We start from the raw sequence: 23,495 nt of genomic DNA, 5'->3' as shown, positions 1-23,495 counted from the left end.
CTGCACACAAGTTCACTCATCGTTCACTTCTAGCTCCTCAAGACAGAGGAAGACCTGCCTCCACCACTGCTCCGCCAATCTACAAACTTGGACATGTTAAATCAAACTTCATTTAGGATACAATTCAACCTTTTGAATTATGTGTGCAACATGTAATTACAAATTACCCCCTGATTTTAACATTAAGTTATGAATTACGTATTATGTATGAAAAAGAAAAAGTATCAAGCCAGACCAAATCCCCTGTAGCAGAACAGTTTTAATTTCAACTTAGACTTTGAGGCCAACAATTTGTTTTTACAAAAATAATAAAAAAAAGGAATTAAGTGTTGTTTCAGTACTGTAGAAAGAGTTGCATGACAGGGCCCTGGGGTTAGCTGGGCAGAGGCATTGCATAATTAGCAAAAAAAGGACATCAACACAAGTAAAAACAACAGTTTCAAGTAAAAAGTCATGTAATCACAACAAAGTCACGTTAAAGCCTGGTGGCAATTCTTGGAAAGAAAGACTTGAAATTCTACTTTTGGTCAGTGGAGTCAAACTGAATCTAAATCCTCTTCAACACAATAATTGACAGCAAGATGCTCAGTAAGACTTTTAAAACAATCCTGATGTAGATGATGAGGCTGAAATGTTTGAGGAATTTAAGTCAGAGTCTGGTTCTCTGGAGAGGGAGCCTGCAGCATCAGGCATGACATCTTCAGTGGATGAATGTTGAGGAATACAGACAGATACACACACCTTTTGTTCAGTTTAACTCCCCTGCTATGCATAACACAAATATATTAATTCACTTTCTTATCGCTGGTGCTTTCACTGGCAGCTGTGTCGTAATGGCACTTCTCCACACATCTCCTCGGGAACCATCCTCTTACACGCTCCCCCGCTGAAAGCCCAAACAGAAAGAAGAGATGCTTTGAAACGTGTTTTTATTATAAATGGAGAATTACAGAAAACTTTGTGCAGCTAATCAAACCTTTCATCTGATCCTCGCTCAAAGCTTTGTCTCCATACATCCACCATCTAGAGAGGGAAAAAAGTATGCAGAAAAAAAGAAGAGTTGGCTCATCACACATGGAATCAAAACCATGCCGACCATCGGGTTTTCCATTCAGCCTGAGTTAACTCACTTTGTTCCGCGTGTGGCTAAGATGGTGTCTCCCTTTTTCAGGGGGATTCTGGGTTCCTCTGTGCATGGAGTTCTGAAAAAGGTTTGGAGACCTTTGCTCAGAGGGCAGCACGCTCCATTATAGTCCTCCACTGCACGATATAAGACCTGCTGGCATCAAAATAAAACCTGATTATTCTCCTGATCAGATGATAAATTAACACAAATGTAACATTCTAGCCTTAATCTGACCAATTAACTGAAGTTTCTGACAGTCATTTTGACAGCGTCTCTTATGTGATGCTGTAAACGTAGACTGCTCATCCAGATATTGGCACAGTGGATTATTTGTGCTGAGTTATGAATTAACTACACACGGATGTCACAATATGGATTTGGTACTTACACTTCTTACTCTTTTATCAGCTTTCTGCTTCAGTTGTTCTATCTGTTTGAAGGAAGAAGCATATCAATTCATTTGGACACCTTAATTATTAAAAACCAAAGATCTTCTTCTTCAAACTCTAAAAATATGACAGGAGTCATCATTTAACACACACACACAAAAAATTAAGGGTTTAAGCTAACTAGACCTACAGTTAAGGTGTGCTGGTGACACTTGGGATGGACCGGCCACATGATGCCATCACCCCTGGGCGTCCCTGACCACGTAAAAACTTGCTTGAAGTTCATCCAGCGACTGCTGAGGTCGTATGGAAAAATGAACTCCTCCCCTGTTTGGTAGTGCTGTATTCTGTCTTTGGCCTAGAGGGGAAAACATGGGAAAGATCAGTGTGTCAGTGGGACCGGCAAGGTGGGACCGGGCCAAGTTTCATCTCTGTTGTTCATACAGACGAGCTTAGAAGTTGTCTGCTGTAAGCGCCTGTGCCCCTTAACAGTGCTTTTCATACTGCCAGTTGAAGGTGGGATATTTCTGCACCCGGGTGTGCTTGTCTGAGTGCATGTGCAATTTCTAGGTCCGAGCTGTTGCTATTGATAAGGACAACTTTCATTATTACAGTAAATGCATCTAAGAAGAGCTCTGAAATCAAGGTTGTGGGTGCTTCTGTACAAAAAGTAAATAAAGGCAAATATGCTGCTATAATGAATCCTTAATACTGTGAAAAAATATGAATTTGATAGTCAAATTCAACACTTAAAATCAAATTTAAAAAACACAAAAAGTTACAAAATTTCATTCAAGAAATCCAAAAAACGTCCAAACCTTTTCCTCGATCCAGGACTCAATCGAGGTTTTATTTCGAAGGATGACTTTCAACTGGAAGACAGAATAAATTTACATTTGCACCAACTTATATCTTCTTTCAAGGGGGGATTCAACAGTCGTTCAACATTCAACAGTCTACACAATTCTTACATGCATACATTTATGCTTCCTTTTTTGTTGTTTTCCGTCACTTTCATTCATTTAACTTTGAATATTCATATTCTTGGATTTCTCAATTACAGATTCAGGATGTCTGTGTGAAGAAGGAAAAGCCTTTACTCTGTAAAACTATTTGTTGTACAGAAACCAAACATGCTGTTTGGGTAAAGAGCTTTCCCATTTTGACAAGAGGGAATTTAAAAAAAATACAAAACATTTTCTTCATGGCTCTCAGGACTGAATTTGCCAAGTCAGTGCCAAATATCACATTTCCTTGAAATCACCTTGTGTAAATGTAACACCCCGGTGAAAACCTAAAACGAACATACCTGTATGACGAAAAGCATGCCAACAGCAATAGTTGTGCCCAGTGCCAGGCCTAAGGCAAAGAGTGTGGCAGCAAAGGCAGGCACACTGAAGGGCATGAGGGGCTGGAACTGACGCACAGCACTCATGTCAATCTTAACCGTGCTCCAGCCAAATGATATCTGCAATGAGAGGAAGAGACAGGGAATAAGAGTGTGGTACCACTTGTATCAAAGTGGGATAAAGCTCTGGGGATAACAGACTTAATGTAATGAATCCTTGACTGACCCGCTCATACAGCTGTGTGTACATGGTCATTATAAAAATGATGGCAGCATGTGAGCAGCCCAGTGGAGCCAGCAGCAAGAAACTGGTGAAGTAGGCGTGGTTCAAGTGGCCGCAGCAGTTGTTTATCCAAGGGCAGTGGTGGTCCATTTTCATCACACACCTGTTGGGAGGGGAGGCAGAGGAGGAGAGGAGTGCTGGGGAAACTCACTGGTTGTTAGGGAGGAAATACAGTAGAGTGACATGTTCATGAGGAAGTCACACTGGGTCTTTCTCTCAAACAACATCACAGAGATATGATGTTTGTCTGTTCAACAGCTTAACATTAGGTAATGTGATGCAACTGGGCCATTTCAAGATGGTGTCTTCGAAAAAGATTAGATCTTCAAGCCTCAGTAGAGCTGCACTTTAGGTCAAAGCTGAATCACTTTTTAATTTTAGTTACCTGTTACACTTGCGGCAATGGTGGGATCTGGGGGCTTTGTATCCTTGGCACACTCTGCAGTATTGTAGGTATTGGGCATCCACTTCATTCTCCTGTTTCAGGAAAAATAAGACAAAATCAGTAATGTAGCCTGCTAAAATTAATGAAAATGATGAATTTTTCAACCTTTTCTTTACACAGTCTACATTCTTTATGAGTCCTTACTGGTTTCCAGCCAAGAGGAATGTACCCAGGTCCAACAAACATAGCATTGAAGTAGTTGTAGAGGATGAGAACAGTCCAGTTCAGGAGCATGATAAAGTTAATGCTACCACCTGTTGTGTCTAGTGGCCAGTACCAGATAATGGAGTCCAGAACTGCCATAGTGGAGCATATAGCAATGACAGACAGCGCAATAATTGGTCCCCAGTGGCACAATCTCCGAACCTCATGGAGGTTCTCAAATGTCACAATGGGTGATAGAAAGTTCATTTTCTTGCAGCAAGTTTAGAAGTAGTAATTTGGCTTTTGAGTTCCTGAAATGTAATGACAAACTGCAATATGTTACTTTCGGCCTCTGCTATCTGGCGAACTCAGCGGCAAAGGCAATGCACATATTTTTCCTCTTCTTCTGAGAACCCAGCAACTGGCTTGGTCCTTGGTCACCGGGGCTCTCTGTGTCCCATTGTTTTTTGCTCTGACACAGAGCTGCATCGTCTCCTGGCAGTCAGAGCACACTATCCGTGTAACAGACTCAAATTCCCCATCTGAGAACAAGAAGAGAAAGATGACTTTTTAAAGCATGTGAATATTGCTACATTCAATTGTACTTCTTGTAAAGTGCTAAACGGGCTGTCAGTCATTGGACGACCTGCAGTCAAACCATTATCCCTTATATTATGTACTCTTTTTTTCTTGTGATAAGTTACTTCTAGTAGTTTTCTTAAGTTCTTGCCTTAAAATCAAATCATACAAAGATGTATTCCCAGAAATGTATACACTTATTACCATCATAAAAAATAGGTAGTAAGTATAAATAAAAGTAAACCGCGAAACAGTTTATCCTGCTGTAACATTAAGAGGACATATTTTTTAACGTGGCATAAACTTTTCAATTACTAATAAGAACGGCATCGGAATATCTGAATTTTCTCCTACCCCCCCTCTTTTAATTCTGTGAATCATTTCTCGATATTTTCTGCCATGTTGCATGTTGTCAATCGAGAACTTCCAGAAACTTCAACAAGTAGCTCAGGAAAAATGTCTTTCAAGTAGAATACCAAATACGTACAACATCGTACAACTCGTCATTGCCAAAGAACAGACAGTGCTGCGTTTGAGGGCGAGGACTTCACTAAATGTAAACCAATAGCCTCCATTCAACTAGCGACTAAACTAATTAGCTCGAACCAGCTTATTTGGGTAAACGACTTGGAAACGCTGCAAAGAAACATTCGGCGCACCTACAAAAATTGTCAAACACCAGTGAACTAAACATTAGAATAATATCACATTGGATTTTATTCTTTTTTTCTTTGGTTAGCACAAGGGCTAACGTTGAGTTACAGGGGCTAGCTAGTTAGCTAGCTTGTTAGCTGACTTGACAAGACTAACGTCTCGTGCAGGATTAACATAACTGCTAGGAAGATTAATAAGGATAATACAGCATCTCAGAGACAAGACAATTAATGTGCGACACGCGAATAAGCATCGAATTTATGAATGAAGAACAAAACTGTCACTTTAAATAACAAACCTGGCCACTTCCTTGATTTTTTCTTGAATTTCTTCTGTGCACAGGGAGGAACCTTCCTCATGGTGTCTCAGAAACAATTACCCTCAACCCCTTCATGAAACATTCTATAATGAGCAATTTATCGCTTTATCATCACAGTACTTCACTTAGTATTCATTTATTATCTTAAACACAAATTGGCACGACTGATATTTCCTATCTACAAGCTTAATCATTTTCTATGCCAACAAAATTATTTGTCCAGTTCCTTGCCGAACACGTTTCACTGCGACACAAGGAAGAGACTTCATTGGAGCCTTGTTGTTATTATCCTCAGCTAACTGTCAACCTGAGAGCCACCTGTTTATAAACTAAAAAAATCAAAATGTCGTCAGACTTTGAAGCCTACGAGCAGGACTTTGGAACACTTACAGCAGAAGTAACGAACAAAATTGGAAGAATTCCCAAACTCAGTGGAGGTAAGAGAGGAAAATGTATTAGCTGGACTCGCTTAGCTGTAGCTTGCTATCAGTTAGCTGGCGTTAATCATACATGGCATTAAGAGTTAATGAGCTAGATATTTGTTGTTTACAGTTCTTCTTATGTTATCCCATCAATTTGCTTTAATTTCCGTGTTAAATCACAAGACCAAAATGTTACACGCTGCTTAGTTCGGTCTTGGCTCTTATGTAAAAGGATATTACGTGGTTTGTGTCATTGCTTGGATGGGCTTCATTACATTTATCTGTTGTCAAAATGTGTAACACTGAACACTGAATCAGATATAACATCGTTTTTTCAATTTGATAAAATGATCCGTGTTCCTTTATAGGAGTATTTGCCTTAGCAGTAGTGTTTTACGACAATTATAAACGTTTGGTTACTCTTATCACAGTCTTATAATGCACTAATTGCCTTAAATGGAAAAAAAATAATTGGCAAATTGAATGTTGTTGTAGTATTTAGTGCTGAATACGGATAGGCAACGTTATCTGTAAAACATAGTGAATACTCTGAGGCAATTCAAAGCTCTTCACAAAACAGTATGACACAAAAAGATACAGATTTACATTAGTTAAAGAGCAGGGTTGAGTTATTAAAGATACTTCAGTGAAATCAACCACAATTGCTTTTTTCCACAATGTTTTCTTCGAACACTTTGGGATGTCAAAAGGCATCCAACTTACAGACCTTTTGGGGGTGTGACAGGTGGGGTGCTAAGCTATAGAGAGACTGATACATAAGCAGAGAAATCTGTAAATTTCTTAAGCAACAGGTAGCCATTGTAAGGCTGATAAATGGGGTAATACACGCATAGTTGTTGGCTTTAACGGGGCTCTTGCAGCTGCACTGGGAAGATGATAAAATTGTCAAACAGCTTGTTTTTATCATCCTGTGAAATTATCTCAGAAGGAATCTAATTTGCTTGGAATACAAGCATGAACAGGCCTTTGGAAGCCTCTTATACTGTCTTTTAAAAGATAAAAAGTTAAGTTAAGGGATGACACTCTCTGTAGTCCAAAGACAGGTATGTGGGTGTCATCTCTGTTAACTGGGGAAAACTTTTGCTAGCCACAGGTTTGCTTGAGTTGTACAGAAATTTAACAGATATATGAGCTATCAGTGACTCCCTGCTTATTTATGACAAGGTGCTTTATCATTGTGAATTAATTTGACCTTTTATTGCATTTTGAATGGAAGCAAACAGAGATGTATTGATATATTTCCCAAATAAGATACAATTTGGAATGTGTCACGTCAGCGCCATGATGGAATAACACAGCTCTGACACACAGATACATATACAGACAAACTACTTTGTGCCTTGATATGAGTTATTTAAGGAAAGTCTCTAGGAGTTCTACCAGTTTCTGTAATATGTGTATCAAAATTGTGTTGTAAAGTAACACTATGTCAAACAGTACTAACAAGTAATTGTTTTGGTAAATTTTGTACATTATTGATACTAAAAGGAAACTGATTCTGAAGAATCCCATTATAATGCTTTAGCTTTTGTCTTTCATGCAGCAAAAAAAAAAAAAAAGAACTGCTGGTTCATAAATATATGTACAACCTACATTGTAAACTCAGACTTTGCATCTATTCAAAAGATTTAATTAAAATATACAGAAATGATTTAAGTTTGATTGCAATACTTTAAAGTGCTAAGTATATTCGGCTTATTTCAAGACATAGTCAAATGTGTGAATTAATTCAAGTTAAATGCCCTTAAAGGATAAGTTCGGTTTATACAGCCTTTACATTGTTTATAGAATGAAGTAGAACAAAATACTCACCCAGAAGGCTTTCCTGATCCAAGCAGTGCTTCGGGAGATATTTAGATCCAAAATCGTGCAGCGGACGTCCGTATAATGGGATCCATCGGGGCATAGACAGCGCCGCTGCCAAAACTGCATTAATCGATAATATATATATATATATATATATATATATATATATATATATATATATATATATATATATATATATATATATATATAAAAACTGCATTAATCGTCCAAAAACTCATGTTTTTCACCAATATTCCATCACTTGTCAGGTGCACTTGTCTTTAGATGTGAATGAATGAATATCTGAAAGAAAAAGAAGCTATAAAAGTTCCGTCCCTCAGGCTTTAATTTAATCTGTGCTTTGATAGAATAATGATTCCTTCATGAATCACCATATCACCATGTATGGTAAAGGGGGAATTGGGTGCTGTGTTCAGAGGCACTACCCTGGATTAGGGAAGCTCGGGCTAACTCAGAGAGCCAGGCCTGTTCCTATGACTGTGAACACCTGCCCATATTTACACAAGTCAAACACTGGCTTTTGCCACAATCGTACAACAATTTATAAGAGAGGGTGAGTCTGTGTTGGTGCATATGTAGACAGCTCTGGAAGAGAAGATACAACAACCTTTCAGGAATCTAATAATAAAAACAAACCTTTTAAAGGGATGTTCTTTACAGCATCAATTTCTTACCTTTTAAAACTGTGTTTTTATTTGTTTAAGTAACCACCTCTGGGAGCAACAGACTGCTTTTTAGGTCCTTCAGGGGTTAGTGGCAAAGGTCTTAAGTCCAAAACCTTCTTTCTTTGTTACATTTTTTGACAGTTGTGTTAGAAAATAGTTGGAAGGCATTTGGTGTTGTCAAAGAGATTTGTTGTAAGATGACTTAACTAACTTAACTGTTTTGCAGACATTTGCTCAAAGAACTCAACTTAAACTCTTGACATTAATGACCAATGACAGCTTCTGGGACAAGGGATGTAAAAGGGTATGGTAAAGGGTACCAAATCAGGTACTTTTATAGGGACCAACCAAAGTCTGTCCGTAGTACCAGGTACCGATTAACCTAAAATCAAAGGGTACCATGTTTTGGTACCTAAATGCACCCTTGTGACTGTGAGGGAGCAGAAGAGTAGGAGATTTTCCATACTGGACATGAACACAGTGTTGCAAAAGAGGATTATTTCTGAGAGATAAATTTGTGTGAAAAACTTTTAAATTTTATCATTGCATTACTCATATTTATTCCCACAGAAAAACACAAAAGATGGAAAAACACACGATTCTGGGCATCAGTGTTGTAATCAGGGACATATGCTGATCCCTGATTTAATACTTACATATAATATAATAAAGTTGAAAACAAGACCTTTCACCCCCTGAATTTTCAAAAAATGAGATATTGTATTTTGTCTGATATCCTAGAACGAGATTTGATGCCTCTGAAAATAGGTCATTGACATTTGTCTGCGAGATTTCGACCTTTGTGACAACACGAGGATCCTCTCTTTTTATTGGAGTAATCTGATAAAGCAGCTCCTCCTCTGTGATGTCAGTTAGTCACACAACTGCCACTGAGGGATACACCCACCAAGAGCCGAGTATAAATAAAGCTCCCTACCAGCTCTGGCTGACTTTACTGAGTGCTGGATGCAGGGACTCTGCTCCGCTGAGCAGCTCGGCTTTACATGGTGAATTAGCAGTTAGAACACTGTAGTTTTAGCAGACGTCGTAATATTGTGAGACTGTGATATTTGCATGCTTGTTCTGACATGCACTGTGAACCTGGACCACTATAATGCTGTGGTAATAACATAGTGAGGAACTGACGGTAGAGGCGATCTTTAGACTACACTTTCAGTATGATGGATAAAACAGACAGAGAAAAGTGAAGGAGCAGGATGGAGCCCTGTTATAGAAATAGTTTATTGGTGAAGTCTGCCTATATTTCCACGTATAAACTATACATGTTACAGTACTGGTTTGACTCGCCACACTGAAGCGTCCTGAGATGATCTGTGTCCAGGTGGATTTTCTTCCTCCTGAGCTGCAGAACCGTCCGGGTCTGACTCAGGGTCCAATACAAAAGAACGTATCCTACACTCTGCCATTTTATTAGTGCTATCAATGCCTTACGGTGAAGTTTTGGCAAACAGCAAACTCGCTCGGTCTGCCCCATTCACTGTGGCAATTTTGTAAATACTGCCATGCTGCAAAAACCACCAAAAATGCCCACAGAACAGACTCAGCCAATCAACTTCTAAAAAAAAAACACTTCTGATACCTAAATCTGCTCCTGTGGTAGATTTTTGATCTGTATAGAGATCAAGACTTCAGTGGATTTGTTCAGAAAACTGACATGGTCCAGAAAAGAAGGGCTTATTATTTAAAAATGGCCAGCAAACCCAGGAAGTAAAGCCTCAGATTTCTCTAAATTTATTCTTATTAAAGTTAGAAAATATATGGCATTTAAATGATCTTTTACAGTCATGCCAAACAAATTTCATAGTTAATTTTTCACCTAAAACTTTGTAGATAAATCCAACTGTTTTTACTTCAGCACAGGGTAAATCATATTGTTCAAAACTAGTCACTACTAGCTATTCTGCGTTGGTTTTCTCTGCTGAAAACTGCTTCCAACCTGTGCTTGGGCCATTTATCTCTTCTTCTGGACTCAGCCTCGCTCATTGGTTTTTCAAAGGGCACTAAACCTCGCCTGACTGAATATTTCTGGTTTGGAATTGGCGTCTTTGAAGCTTCATGGCAGCCCATTCCACAGCGTAATTCCACATTGGTGCCTCTCGCCATCTGTTGACTGTGTCACAGTAAGCCCATATGAATATGTACAAAGCCAGGAAACACATTACAACCATAAGTAGCTGTTCATTGTCATCTGCCACCAGCAGAAGAGTTTACAGTTGAATTTCAATTCCCTTCCTTCTCATTAAGGTTTTTTTTTCTTAAGTCCTTCTGGCTCTTCTTCCTGAAGTGGCTGGATTCTGCCCTCTATTTAACACATTAATATAACTCCAGACAAAGGGCTTTTGTCAGGGCTGTTGTTGTATCTCTCTATTTTACATGTGCACAATTGCTGATAATGGCTGGAGCATGTGGAAGAAATGTCCTTGACTGTTGTTATTCATGTAACAATCAAATGAACGTGTGTTTTCATTTGTTCCCATTCCCCAAAACTGGGAGGTTGAGGGAACATTTGAACAGGAGTACAATGACATGTTAGGTTTTTTCTCCATGAAACATGAATGTTGCTTTTTCCTCCACTGTTGACTTGCTATGGAAAAAGAATGCCTCTCAATCATTGCAACTCAAACCTGGAACTTTTTAAAGTAAAACAAGTATTTGCCAAGCTTCTTCCTTTTCATTTGACTCACTGTTGTGTCTCTGAGCCAGATGTTGTCTTGGTAAATATCCATACATATATTTCACAGCCCCTAGCTCCAACCTGAGTTTGAGCAGGGAAGCACAAGTGGCACCTCTCAGTGAGCGGCCTCTGGCTGTTTACTGTGTAGGTTGGAGCTGGACACAGGTTTTAAAAATGTATTTGTGAACTGGCAAAAGGTAATGCTAGCCCACAGAGCCTGGGAAACAAAGATCTCAGCTTAGTTTTTTCTTAATTTGTTTCTTTTTTTTCCAGAACATTGTGGGAAAAAAAAACCTTAGTGGAATTCAAAATGATAAATGCTATGAAGTTTTTTTTTAAAACACTTTTTATTTTATTTTATTTTTTTAATATATTTTTTTAGAAAATTGTGGGAAAAAAATCTTAGTGGAATTCAAAATAATAAATGCTTTGAAGTGTTTTTTAATTCTTTTTATTTTATTTTATTTTATTGTTTTTATTTTTTTTTCAGAACACCGTGGGAAAAAAATCTTAGCGGAATTCGAAATGATAAATGCTATGAAGTTTCTTTTAAAAAACTTTTTATTTTATTTTATTTTATTGGTGCTGACTATTTTGGTTTGACGACTTTAGAAAAAAAAGAGTTTTGTTTTAAAAAACGAATTTCTGTTATAGCAGATTTCATCTGCAATGCCTGGAAGAAAAGGAAGAGTGTATTATTTAATACTGAGCAGGGAAAAGATTTGGCAGCTCTGTAACTGTTATGAATTTCTATTTTGTAAACACTGCAACTGTAGCTTTGGTATCGTACAAACCCATGAGGGTTGGGCTCTTTTTATGCATGACTTGTAAAAAAATGAAATGCAACCAACAAACCGACTGACCAACCAACCAACCCCCAAAAATGCTGGGGGCAAGTGGTCTCAACCAGGAAGCAGTTATTGTCTTTTTTAGCTATTAAAAGCCAAGTCCTCAGTAAGAAAATTCATTTCCCATTATTGATATTAGTATAAGGAGCCAAGAGTTTAGAGTAAATTTACTGTGATGCTTGCTTCCAGTTCCCACTTGTCTTGTACCTGTAATTTGTTGTTTTCAGATTCATATTGCAGAGCTTTATTAAGTACTGAAAAGACTCTTTTTTTTTCCTAATGACAGGAGCTCTAGTTTAGATGGTATTTTGAAAATATCATCCCATTCCTTATGCTTCTGAAGATAGCTTTTCAATTGAAGAAATTTATAAAAGTCATTTGTTGGAAAGTTAAATTCCCTTTTTTGTTGCCCAGATGATTTCATGGCTTGATGGAGTCTTATAATTGTGAAACAGAAAATAAAATATTTCAGTTTCAGTTCCCCTTAGAGTCATGAAAATCATTTACCTGTATCTCACGCAATTGTAATGTTTCCCCAGGCCGATTGAAACAAGATTTTAAAAACAGGAATTCCAACTAATATTTATATTTGTGCATGTTGATTATGCAGATTGTCTGTGATAAGGTTGGTTGGTTTTCATCAGTGGTAGTTTTGGCGCTGTGGGCAGGTACTCAGTCTGGCTGTAAAAAGAGATCAGCACCTTCTTAAAGTTTACATATTTATCAAATACTCACTCACTTAAAATAACAAACATTTTCACGATGGACTTCGTTCTGATAGAGAGTTATTCCACAGACTTTATTTCAGGCCAGGGCCACTACTGTCAACAAAGTGAATCACGGAAATAATAGTATGCTCAACCTTTAGAAAAGGTTCACAAACTGATCCCCCAAAATGTACCTTTTTGAGGATTTTCAGAGCTTTTCTGGTCTTCTTTTTGGCAGCTTATCAGTATCTGAATCAGATGGGATGTCTTTGTTTTGGCAGACAGTCACGTCCTGAGATTTAAAAGTCTGATCCGAGGTTTGGTCGAAATTTTTTCTGTTAAGGTCTGGCAGCTTCCAGACCCCTTGTAAAAACAGAACTTAAAAAAAGACTTATTCATAAAATGTATTTATATGTTCACTATGTATTTATTTCTGATAAATATTTTTACAACTATTTTTCAACTTTTATTTTCTAATTATCAAAGAAGAATGTGATGAAAGAAAGTTTGCTTTTTTGAGCTTTTTCGTTACAGTTCTGTTTTTTGTGTATGTTTCTGTGTGTGTTCTTGTGTGTGTGTGGACAGAAGAAATGGCGGAGCTGTTTGGAGCTGGTAGAAGTGGAAAGCTTTCAGGGACACTCTCTGCTTGTCTTTGTGAGGGTTAATTAACAGTGACATCCTAAAGTTTCAGTTTGATTGACATCTCTTCTGACTCATACTGAATCATTCCCAGTTAGGATAAGATAGTTCATGTTCTTTTTGTTTGTTTCTCTTCACTTACTACTTAATTAACTCACTAAGCCGATTAGGCTGATGCATGTACTGTATGGACTCATTATGAGACACAAACATGGAGCAAACATGACTCACCGGTACATTAGTTTAGAGCTGAGATGGTAACACCTGTACATTTCTTGCAGAGGGAAGGCAGCAAATTATGTCAGATTTTTCTTAGTACCAAAGAATATTAGTGGTTTTACTCTTTAAACATGAAGTATTACTATTATAAACAATTTTCTCTCTACTCCTTGGACCCTCATGTCATTATTGAGAGGCAGGATAGAATAGGAAACTGGGAAAAAGAAAGTGGAAAGAAAGTGGGAAATGATAAGAGAAAAAAGTATGCAAGGGAACCAAACCTTGGCTGCCCCCTTCTGGGACTAAAGGCCTCAGCCTATGCAGAGTTAATAATCAACACTGTTGCAATTATCCATCTGATGAGTCAACTCATTTTTGTATTTTAAAACAAAAAAATCCATAAGCAATACAGGTGTAGTTCTTCTCTTCAATATTTTGAAATACAACGTTTTTCTGGACTTGTAGAATGTGGCTCATGTTACATCTAAAAACACCCCCATTTCCCTTCACTAAAAATAAGACTTAAACACTTGCTTAGCTTTCAGTTTTTGAAATGTAGGCTATAAATAAACATATGACAGTAGCTGTGTCCCAATTCAGGGGCTGCAGCCTACGGGGGCTGGATTTGTAGACCGATTACGTCACAGCGGTGCGTCGGAGGCTGTCCCAATACAGAGGCTCCTCCAAATGCGGCCGACGAATCTGTCCTCTGTTTCAGGGGCCGCGAAGGACGGGCTTGGTGAATCCTTCATAGCCTCATATATCTCAAGATTCATTGCGCATGAACGCCGAAGATGATAAACACGACCGATCTCCAAAAGGAGTCCTGTTTTATCCAGTTGTGAAGGATATCTGGCAACTATGCAATTGTGTTTCTAAAACATCAAAGAATATGTTTTTTTCTGTGTGAAAATGAGTTGTTTGGGCTCTTTTTAAGTATTATCCTGAGGAAAAGCAGTTCTTAATCAATGTTCTCATTATTATATAAAAAATGTTCATAAATGTAAATTCTCTTGGTTAAAAAAACTTACTTGCAGCTTGTATTTTAAACTTTTTTATTTATCATCACCCCAGCACTTGATTAAATGTTGAAAATGTACGTTGTTACCTTACTCTCATGTAAATGGTGGTTCTATACTCTATTAATAAAGGAAATAATAATAATAATAATAATAATAATAAAAATAATAATAATAATTATTATTATTATTATTCTTATTATTATTATAAGGCAAAGTAATAAAAAGAAAGTAAAAATCATCCTGTTTTAAATGTGAGGTTTTGGTTTACGTGTGTTTAAAAGTAATGTAAGCCTGACAGGTGAGGGTGGCACTGTGTGACGTCGAGGGTGACAAACAGGAAATGCTTTGTAGACCAGACTGTCTCAATGCAGTTCGGCCTTTGCGGTCTACACAGCCTACGAAGGCCAGGTCTTCCGAAGGATACAGCCTACAGCCCCTGAATTGAGACACAGCTAGTGTTTAAATTAAAAGTTGAAACTAGTGCTGAGCAATTATAGCAAAAATCAAAATCATGACTCACTGAATCTTCTACCTTGATTTTGGATAGTACACGATTATCCCACTCTCAGGTCAATTTATTCTGTATTTATTGAAATGAACATGCACAGATGAAGAATATTGCTTTGTTCATTGAAAAAAACACATCAGCTAGAATGAAAATGATTTTGGGACAAGAAAAATTGAATTTTCCTAAAAAAGGAGAAATTAAAAACCTTGTACTTCTTGCAACACAATAACTTTGATACTGTGGTGTTAATGTTCATAACTTTCTTCTGCTGGTTTTCTGACAGCCTTCATGCTTAGCGACACCTGGCTGCTGTCATGTAACGACACAACCAGTGTTGTATTTGAAAGGGATTGTGTATTAGTAGTGAGATAATTATAAGGTGGAGGAATCAAAATAATCGTAACTTTATCTGTAGCCACGTTTACATGCAGACTTTTTTCTCATTCGGATTATAACCATTCTGATTGAAGCTCTCAGGCGAACTGTTAACATGTTAAGTGATCTATTCCGATCTGGTGTTTACATACGCCATATTTTTTGTGGACTTTTTTTAAAATACTTCAGTATTTCTTGTTTTCCTACCGTCTAAGCGTGCAACAATGTCTAGTTCTTTGAGAGTTTGTATTAAGAACAAACTTTCCAACGCAGGCCAGTGCTGTGTGCTCTGTTTGGAGGCCGCCATGTTTCCATGTGAGTAAACTTCATACGTCACTGCTTGTTTACGTCAGGACAGAGCATACGCAAACAGAACCCAGCCTGACAACTTTCCGATTCACGGTTTACATGACAGGATTTTGCTTTTAATTGGAATGGGATAAGGAAAATTCTACCCCTGTGCATCGGAATGAAATTCCATTCGGATTCGGCCTGTTTAATCCGAATGAGGTGTTTATATGGAGCATTTTCATTCCGTTTGGGTTTCTAACCCGATTCTGTTCGGAATATTTGGCTCCATGTAAACATGGCTAGTTAGGGATGTCCTGATCTGATTGGTATCGGCGCCGGATATGGTTGTTTTTTGGAGGATCGGATAGAATCAGATTTTGTTACATGATCAGGACTGATCTAGTTTTCACATGTTTTCAGCGTCATCACGCCTTACGGCTGCTGTAAATCAAACCACGTTGCAAACATGTCCGCTGTGTGGGACTACTTCACTTTGGAAAGCAACGATAGTAAAACAGCGTCTTCCAACATTTGTAAAGTGAGTGTTTCTTAAAGAGGTACCAACAGGGCTCACTTTGATACAACAAATATGAGTCGTCATTTACAACAGACCCACCCAACGGAGTACGGGATTTATCAGAGAAAAGGGATTGGATCAGTATTGACAAAACATATCATGAAGAAATCAGGACATCCCTCGTATCTGCATTCTGACACATCTCTGATATTCAAAGATTTCTAAAACATTTGTATCTGTTAACTCCTGGACTAAACCTCTTTTTTTCCAGAAAAATAATTTTCCTAAATTCTAGAAGGAGGGTTTCTTACACAATGAGAGATAAAGCTGTAGTGCTGCTGCTGTAAATACAACAGGACAAACTGTAGTTTGCACGCCTGTGTAGAAGTGAAGCAGGTTGTAATGAGTTTCTGTGGGTAATGTGTTAGAGCAGCCATGGGGTGAGGTGCAGAACGCTGCGTTACTCATTCTGAGCGGGACTCATACTTCTGGCAGGTGAGCAAAGCTGACACCTCCCTTCCCTTTGAGTTGGCACGAGGTGTCTCACCGCTCCTCAACAGAAACCAACAAAGGCCTCGTAGACGCCAATAACTACGAGACATCAAATGTTGGCTCGTCGTGTAGAGAGAATGTGTAAATATATCTTCAAATGTGTCCTCGTGTGTTGTTTTCTCCCAGTCTCTTTCTTTCCCTCTCCCCTCTCTTCCCCCGTTGCGGGGGAGTTAGGTTGTTGTCATGAAGCGCTGTTCCTCTGTCGGCTGATCAATATGTTGCTGTTTTTTTTCCCTTTCAGAGGAGAAGACACAGCTGGTTCTAAATGTCGACAAACAGCTTGAAGAAGTCAGAGAGTTGGTACGTCTTTGATCAGTAATTTTCTCCTCTTCCCATTTCCTAAATAATGAATTTGTGGAAAGAGGGAGGAGACAATTTTCACTGGCACCAGACAACGGCACCTGTATTATCCTGGTGGTGACATGACATGCAGACGCTCACACACAACACACACTTCACGGAGCGCAAACGAGGCTTCCTCCTCGCATGATTACTTTCCAGTAATCTGCTTTAAAGTGACACCCCTATGACACATTTCAAGCCATTATCTGGAGGTGGGAGTCTTCATGTTGCTGTTTAAAAATGAGCAAAGTCACCTGACAGAGACAAATTGTTGTCGCAGTTGTCTTGTTATGTCACAGTGATTAGTTTCCTCCAAATCCGCCACACAGAGACCTGTCTCGCCATACATCAATTGTACGTTTACTTCATTCACAGCGGTGTTGTTGGGCCTCTGCATGTCAGCGCAATGAAGGGGCCCTCGTATTTGATTGTGTATTTATTTACAGAACAGGCTTTCTGTGTCGCAGCTTTCATCCAAGATGAGTGACGTGAGCAGGAGGAGTTTTCATTTCACTATCGCATTAAAGTTAATTCTGCTAAAGTTACTCCTTTCTGAAACTTTTTAGATTTAAAGAGATGTCACAATTTCTATCTTTAGCTTTTCGAGACTAGAAAGTAATAACTTTTTTGACAGACATTTAACAGGAGTGTGTAAATGATGAGACAATATGATCATATTTTCTCTTGTACACACTCCTGTTAAATGTCTTTCAAAGAATAACTACACTTGAAGAAATGGGGAGCTCAAAAAGCAGCATTTTCTAGACTAGACTAGAAAGTAAACTTTAACAGCATGATGTAAAGAGTTGTAACTCCTGTGTGTCTCAGCTGGAGCAGATGGACCTGGAGGTGCGTGAGATCCCCATCCAGAGCCGGGCCATGTACAACAGCAGGCTGAAGAGCTACAAGCAAGAAGTGGAGAAGCTGGAGAAAGACTTTGTGAGTACATTAAAACCTTTTGTTTCATAAAAGTGTTTTTCAAAATGTTCCTTTCTGCATTTGACACGCTGCAAATATCATCCCTTCAAATCCTCTGTGGCTCAGACGCACATCCATTGTAAAGCTCCCTCCCTCACACACACTATCAGCACCACACTGAAGCACAGTGGTGTGCCCATCGGGGTTAATTCAGACTTTGGATTTGAACTCAAGTGATGCCTGTTGAGAACAGGTTGTGTGTGTGTGTGTGTGTGTGTGTGTGTGTGTGTTTGTGTTGTTGCTGCAGAACCTGGCCTTGTTTAGTAATTCATAAATCACTGTACATCTTGACTTTAACAAGAGCGTCTATCAAAGCTTAATGAGCCGGTTGGTCTTATGGGTCTCTTTTTTTTGTAGTCTACATTGTTAGCTACAGAAAGCTGAAGATATTTTACTTAATGACACCACAAACAGGAGCATGTTTATGTCCTTGCTTTCCTACTTAAACCTCTGACCTCAAATCTCTTTGTTTTTTCGTTTGCATCCAGGTTTTTACCTTGTAAAATCTGCACCACTAACTATCCTTCGCACGTGTTGGCTCATTGTTTTGTTTTTCATCGGCGCCCACAACACAATAATAAACCCGTGGTGTAAATAACCTGCTGGCCTTGAGTTGGAGAGCAGAGGAGTCCTTGCAGAAATCAAATGTGCAGTGAAATAAACCCCCAAACACCAAAGAGGAGCTGGAAAATAAATACTGAATCATACATTTAAGAACTTTAAAATTGATCCACAAATAAACTGACCTTGTCATTAAGTCGTTCAAACAAAGTTTGGAAACTTTTTGGAATTGGAGCAAAATGACAAGCAGACTCATCTGAAATGCTTTAAAATCAATCAAAAGTTTTACTTTTCTCTTCCAACTTTTCTTCTCTTTAATGTTGCGTTGCTTGTGTTTTAGGAAAATAAAGTCAGGAATAAACTGTGATTACAAGTGCACCTTATGAATATGAAAAGAATCAAACACGTGTTTGAATTTGAGTTTAGTTTATCGGGAAGATGCAGTGTAACGGTTCATAACAAAGTATGAATCTGATGTGCTGCACAGAGTTTATAGCAAGTGCTAATTTAAATTAGACATTAAAGTGGCAAAAGAGTTCACTGAACAACAGTACAATAAAAAACACATCAACCTAAAAAACAACAACTCTATAAACTAGTACAAACACAAAGTTAAAAACATGGCAGCCAGCACTTCACCTTAGCAGTGAAGGATTTTAAGTCTGTGTTAAGTTTGATTTCAGTTGGTGATGAGTTCCAGAGTTTAGCGCCGTTAACAGAGATGGCTGACTGTCCAAATGTTGACATGTGTTTTTATTATGGCTGGGATAATTCGAGAGATTCTCGCGATTCGATTCTATTACAATCTTTGGGGTGCTGATTCAAACGGGATTCAAATTGCAATTCATCGATATTTACGATTTTTGCAATTTTTAGGTTTTTTTTTGTTAAACACCAGACCATGTGAAAAATTTAGATGATGAGATGATGATGATAATGTCTACAGATTATGTCAGGAGCCATATTTTCCCATAAAAATGCACATCACTTAAGTCAGAGAGAAACATTTCACCCACGGCTGCAGAAAAATGGAAACTCTTTTCCAATCCAGATTATAAAAAAGAGAAGAATTTGAATTTGAAAAAAAACCAAAAACATTTTTTGACAAAGAATCACCATTTTGATATTGTGAAACAAAAAATCACAATATACATTACAGTTTCCACTCACTGTGCTTCTTGTTGTTCTGGTGCTGCTGCTCTGCCTTTGAACAAATTTGGACAGAGCTTCAGGGGCCAGATTATTAACACATATAAAAACAATTTGAGAAAATAGAGGTGCATGAAGCTCTCAAAGCTCTGTAGATCATATTTTCCCAGAATGTGGCAGTGGATGGGTTTTTGCGTGAGTCCATTGTCCAGTATGATTAAAGAATGGATGGAAGTAAAGTCTTACCTTTCTGGAGTCCAACAACATTTACTTAATGGGGCAATAATGTGAATGGCCATAACATCATACCCTACAACTGTCCATTGTGTCACATCACTTCACGTCTTGGCAATCTGTATCATATCATACACATATTGTGTCTGGACTGGACGCATCATAAATGTTGTGTGGTGTCAGATGTGTCATAACAGTGGTGTATAGCAGTGTCTCCCAACCCTGGTCCTGTGGACCCCCCTGCCCTGCATGTTTTAGATGTTACCCCACTCCAGCACACCTGATTCAAATGAATGGCTCGTTATCAGGCTCCAGCAGAGCTTGATGACGAGCTGATCATTTGAATCAGGTGTGTTGGAGTCAAGAACATAAAAAACATGCAGGGCAGGGGTCCCCAGGACCAGGGTTGGGAGACACTGGTGTATAGTATCTTTGTTTTATGCTATGTTAGCTTAGAGGAGTAGGAAAACATTTTTTTTATAAGTATCAGGGTTATTTGTTTTGCGATTTTTAAATCAGTATTTTTTGTAAAGAAAAAAACAAAACAAAAAAAAAAACATTTTTCAAGCTGGGTTGGAAAAAAACGTACTGTTTTTCTTCCAGCAGAGAGCCACATGTTTTTCTCTGACTAATGTGATGTGCTTTATTTGGGGAAAAAATGTCTCTTGATATCTTTATCATTCAACTTTTTCAAATGATCTTTTGTTAAATAAGCGAAATGAAAATTGCAAAAATCTGAAATATCAAAGAATTGCAATTGAAATCGAGTTGGCACTCCAAAAAATTGTACAAGTCAAATCGGGAAAAAAACACATTTTCCCTGCTCTGTTAGCTCATAGGATTGTACTGTATCATAATGCTCTGTATCACAACAGTAAAGTATTTTTTTCTAAAAAAAATCCCACCAAAAAGCATTTTTCTACCACTAGATTGACACCAATTGATCTGATGACAGCTGAAAGTTCTTATTAAATCAAACTGACATGAATGAATCATCATTATCAAAATCTAAACTTCTACTGGAAAGTCAAAATGCAAGCAGCTGTTTTTTAAAAGTTTTTTGTCTGTAGGAATAGATTCAGACAATTTTTTTAGTGTTTTTCAAACAATCATCTTGTAATAACTTGAACCTGCAATCTTTTGCATAGCTCAGTAACACAGAAGCTGAGCAAGAGTCAGTTTTACATGAAATAAAATGATCAACATGCTTATATTTATAGCTAAAAATTGTGTTTTAATTGATGATAAAATGTGATGAAAGCCTTTTTGAAACCTTTTCTGTATTATATTTTGGAATATAACCTTTCCCTCTAATGTGTTGTTGTAAATGCAAACAACAACAAACAAGCAGGCAGGACCAACCCGTCTGGATGTGGATGTGGTGTTTTAGTGATCTGTGAGCACGCCACAGAGATGAACTGACTGAGATCACAGAGCAGATCTCTGTGCCAACACAGTTTACTTTCCTCACTGTGGGCCTTTAATTGGCTGATGATTAATCTTTAACTTTTCTTCTCCCCACTCTTAGCTTGCCTAATCATCAAGCAGTTAGCACCTGCTGTGGCTGATATTGGTGCTAGTTTTCAGTGCTTGGATTTTTACGCCTGTCTCACTGGAATATTCAGAAAACTCATCCTTGTTTAGTTTTAAAAAAGTTAGCTTTCACTCTGTAATACTGAAGCATTTAACCACATTCTTGACGTACTTCTGCATGCTCGGGTTGCACACAGTCCTGGCATGCAAAGCAGAAGGTAGCAGCAGCAGGGTAGTCAGAGTGGATCCAGAATAAAGGAATAGTTGCCGCCTTGAAACTGTGACTCTGCGGTCATCACCATTCCTGCACCACTGTGTGTGGTGTGGTCAGATCAGTGTACATTTAAACCAGGATCACCCGCCTCACAGAGTTACATCTCGTATATCTGGCCTCCCATAAATCTGATGCAAGTGTTCAGAAGGCGAGAACTCCAGCCCCCTCAGATGTGCCTCAGATGTGCCAAATGCTATAGCCGGGCTCAGCCTCCTGCTTCCTGCAGGCCCGGGGAGGACATGACACTCTGCTTGAAAAGGTGTCTGCTGAAAAAAAAAGGCAATCTCCTTTCTTTTTAATGTAAAAAGCCCTGGCTTTGTTGTGCTTTCTGTGGATATCAAGGCCCTTTCCACTCCCTCACTACCCAGCCTCCCCCCCACACAAAACCCACCCCCTACCAGCCTCCCACGGGTGTCTCCCCCCTTAACCTGCTCTCTCATCCTCCCATTCACCCCGTGGTTTGAAGTCTTCCTAGCACTGGTGTGCCAGCTTGAGACCTCATTCCTGCTCCTTTTCCAGACGGGGGCCCGAGTCGACCTCGGTAACCCAGCCATTTCATCCAGGAAGACAACTTATCAAACAGGCGTCCCAAAGGTGTGTATCCGAGGTGGAGCTTTGTTGGCTTGGCTGACAGCTTCATTGTGATAATAGAGGGCAACGAGGGGGTCGTAAAGGTGCTGGGTCGTAGCAAACGGGCACCAAAGGGGATGCCAGCTTGACCAGAACACCAAAAAGTACGGTAGAGTGGGAAAAGAGCTAAAAAGGGACAATGAAATCACATCTGATGGCTATTTCAAGTTAGGGGCAGGCAGGGTGGCACGGCTCTTAGCAGCAGCTTTGATCAGGCGAAGGAGAGGCCCAACGTAAGCTTAATTTAATGAAATCTATCAGGTAAACAGAGCCACCATCTTCAAAGGACCACATTTGGTCCATCCCAGTGGGGGACGCGATCTGGGGGGGTCTGTAGATGTCTGATGTGTCTGACAAAACACAACCCACTTTTGAGGAGGTGACTCCAGACTATGGTTGTCGTCAACACTTTATTCACACCACGGTCCGTTTTTGTTTGTGGACAGGATAGGAAGCAACAATCCTAAAGCTAAAAACCTAGATTGTTTCTGGCTAATCATATGTGAAACAACCTCTTTTAAAAATTACGTTTTTAAATGAGTGTCTAACTTTTTTTTTAAGTTTGTGTTTTTTGTTATAAAGATATTTTACATTGATTCATACAATAACAAGCCCCTCACCCTAAACATTTAACAAATGCTTTAAATAATTAGAAAGTGACAGAACACCCACATAATGTATGGTCATAAACTGAGTCATAGACAGACATCAGATCAGTTTTAATGACTATGAAACCCTGAGACTAAAAAAGACTAAAAGTAGGGAGAAAGACACAACACATCACGATTACGCTATGATACAGTTTGTTGCTATGTGGTACAGTATGGTGCATGGATTTGATGCTGTATCAAAGTCAAGTAAGATGTGTGATACAACAGGACACAACATGATACGTGACACTACGCAGTGCAGCACAATACCAAATGTTAAGATACAACATGATGCATTACATCAGATTTGATGTTTGACAGTACAGTAGGAAACAATATGATGCAACACAACATAATGGGATATGACATGATATTGTATGGCGTGGTAAAGTACCAAACAATACGTTTAACATCGGGATGGGCATTTCAAGCATTTCAAGCACTATTGTCAATCAGAAAGTCACTGCCTGTTGTGCTAGGTGTCTGCGTAGTTGTTGCAAACTCAAGATATGCTAGTTTGTTTGGCATGGACTGATTATCACCTAGGCT

The 23,495-nt window shown here is 38.7% G+C and overlaps 2 protein-coding genes across 6 annotated transcripts in view; one reads left to right on the top strand and one right to left on the bottom strand.

The window, feature by feature from the left end:
• Positions 1-245: 245 nt before the first annotated feature.
• Positions 246-5,458, bottom strand: zdhhc6 (zDHHC palmitoyltransferase 6). Of its 2 annotated transcripts, none has more exons than XM_074663004.1 (11): positions 5,267-5,458; positions 3,736-4,277; positions 3,532-3,623; positions 3,090-3,249; positions 2,825-2,983; positions 2,334-2,387; positions 1,706-1,873; positions 1,515-1,556; positions 1,131-1,276; positions 977-1,023; positions 246-886 (listed from the first exon to the last, which is right to left on the bottom strand). In XM_074663004.1, the coding sequence occupies exons 2-11, from the start codon at positions 4,000-4,002 to the stop codon at positions 786-788; spliced, it is 1,236 nt and encodes a 411-aa protein (XP_074519105.1). In that variant the 5' UTR covers positions 4,003-4,277; positions 5,267-5,458; the 3' UTR covers positions 246-785. The 2 variants fall into 2 exon arrangements, with proteins under 2 accessions (XP_074519105.1, XP_074519104.1); XM_074663003.1 differs by having other exon boundaries at positions 1,131-1,279; positions 5,267-5,457.
• Positions 5,459-5,517: 59 nt separating this feature from the next.
• The window catches only part of vti1a (vesicle transport through interaction with t-SNAREs 1A), a 160,230-nt gene continuing 142,252 nt past the window's right edge, over positions 5,518-23,495 (top strand). For 3 of the 4 annotated variants that reach the window (XM_074663007.1, XM_074663006.1, XM_074663005.1), the window contains exons 1-3: positions 5,519-5,724; positions 16,837-16,895; positions 17,766-17,876. In XM_074663007.1, coding sequence (XP_074519108.1) covers positions 5,631-5,724; positions 16,837-16,895; positions 17,766-17,876 — 264 coding nt within the window. In that variant the 5' untranslated portion in view covers positions 5,519-5,630. Of the gene's footprint in view, positions 5,725-16,836; positions 16,896-17,765; positions 17,877-23,495 lie in introns of all 4 variants that reach the window. The other variant, XM_074663008.1, reaches the window with a different exon arrangement.

This window comes from Halichoeres trimaculatus, unplaced genomic scaffold (genome assembly GCF_033239565.1).
Source record: "Halichoeres trimaculatus isolate MK-OKI-2021-1 unplaced genomic scaffold, fHalTri1.1 fHalTri1_scaffold_23, whole genome shotgun sequence".
In the NCBI taxonomy this organism is placed as follows: Eukaryota; Metazoa; Chordata; class Actinopteri; order Labriformes; family Labridae; genus Halichoeres; species Halichoeres trimaculatus.
Note: the sequence above shows the minus strand (reverse complement) of the source record. Positions and strands in the feature narration are given on the sequence as shown.

Bases quoted from the DNA above. Each gene is read 5' to 3' on its own strand.
- zdhhc6 (XM_074663003.1), bottom strand. From the start codon at position 4,002: ATGAACTTTCTATCACCCATTGTGACATTTGAGAACCTCCATGAGGTT. The intron at 1,874-2,333 runs GTTTGGACGTTT...TTTCCCCTCTAG, and splicing joins AGTCCTGGATCGAGGAAAAG to GCCAAAGACAGAATACAGCA. The intron at 1,280-1,514 runs GTAAGTACCAAA...TTTTGATGCCAG, and splicing joins CTGATAAAAGAGTAAGAAGT to CAGGTCTTATATCGTGCAGT.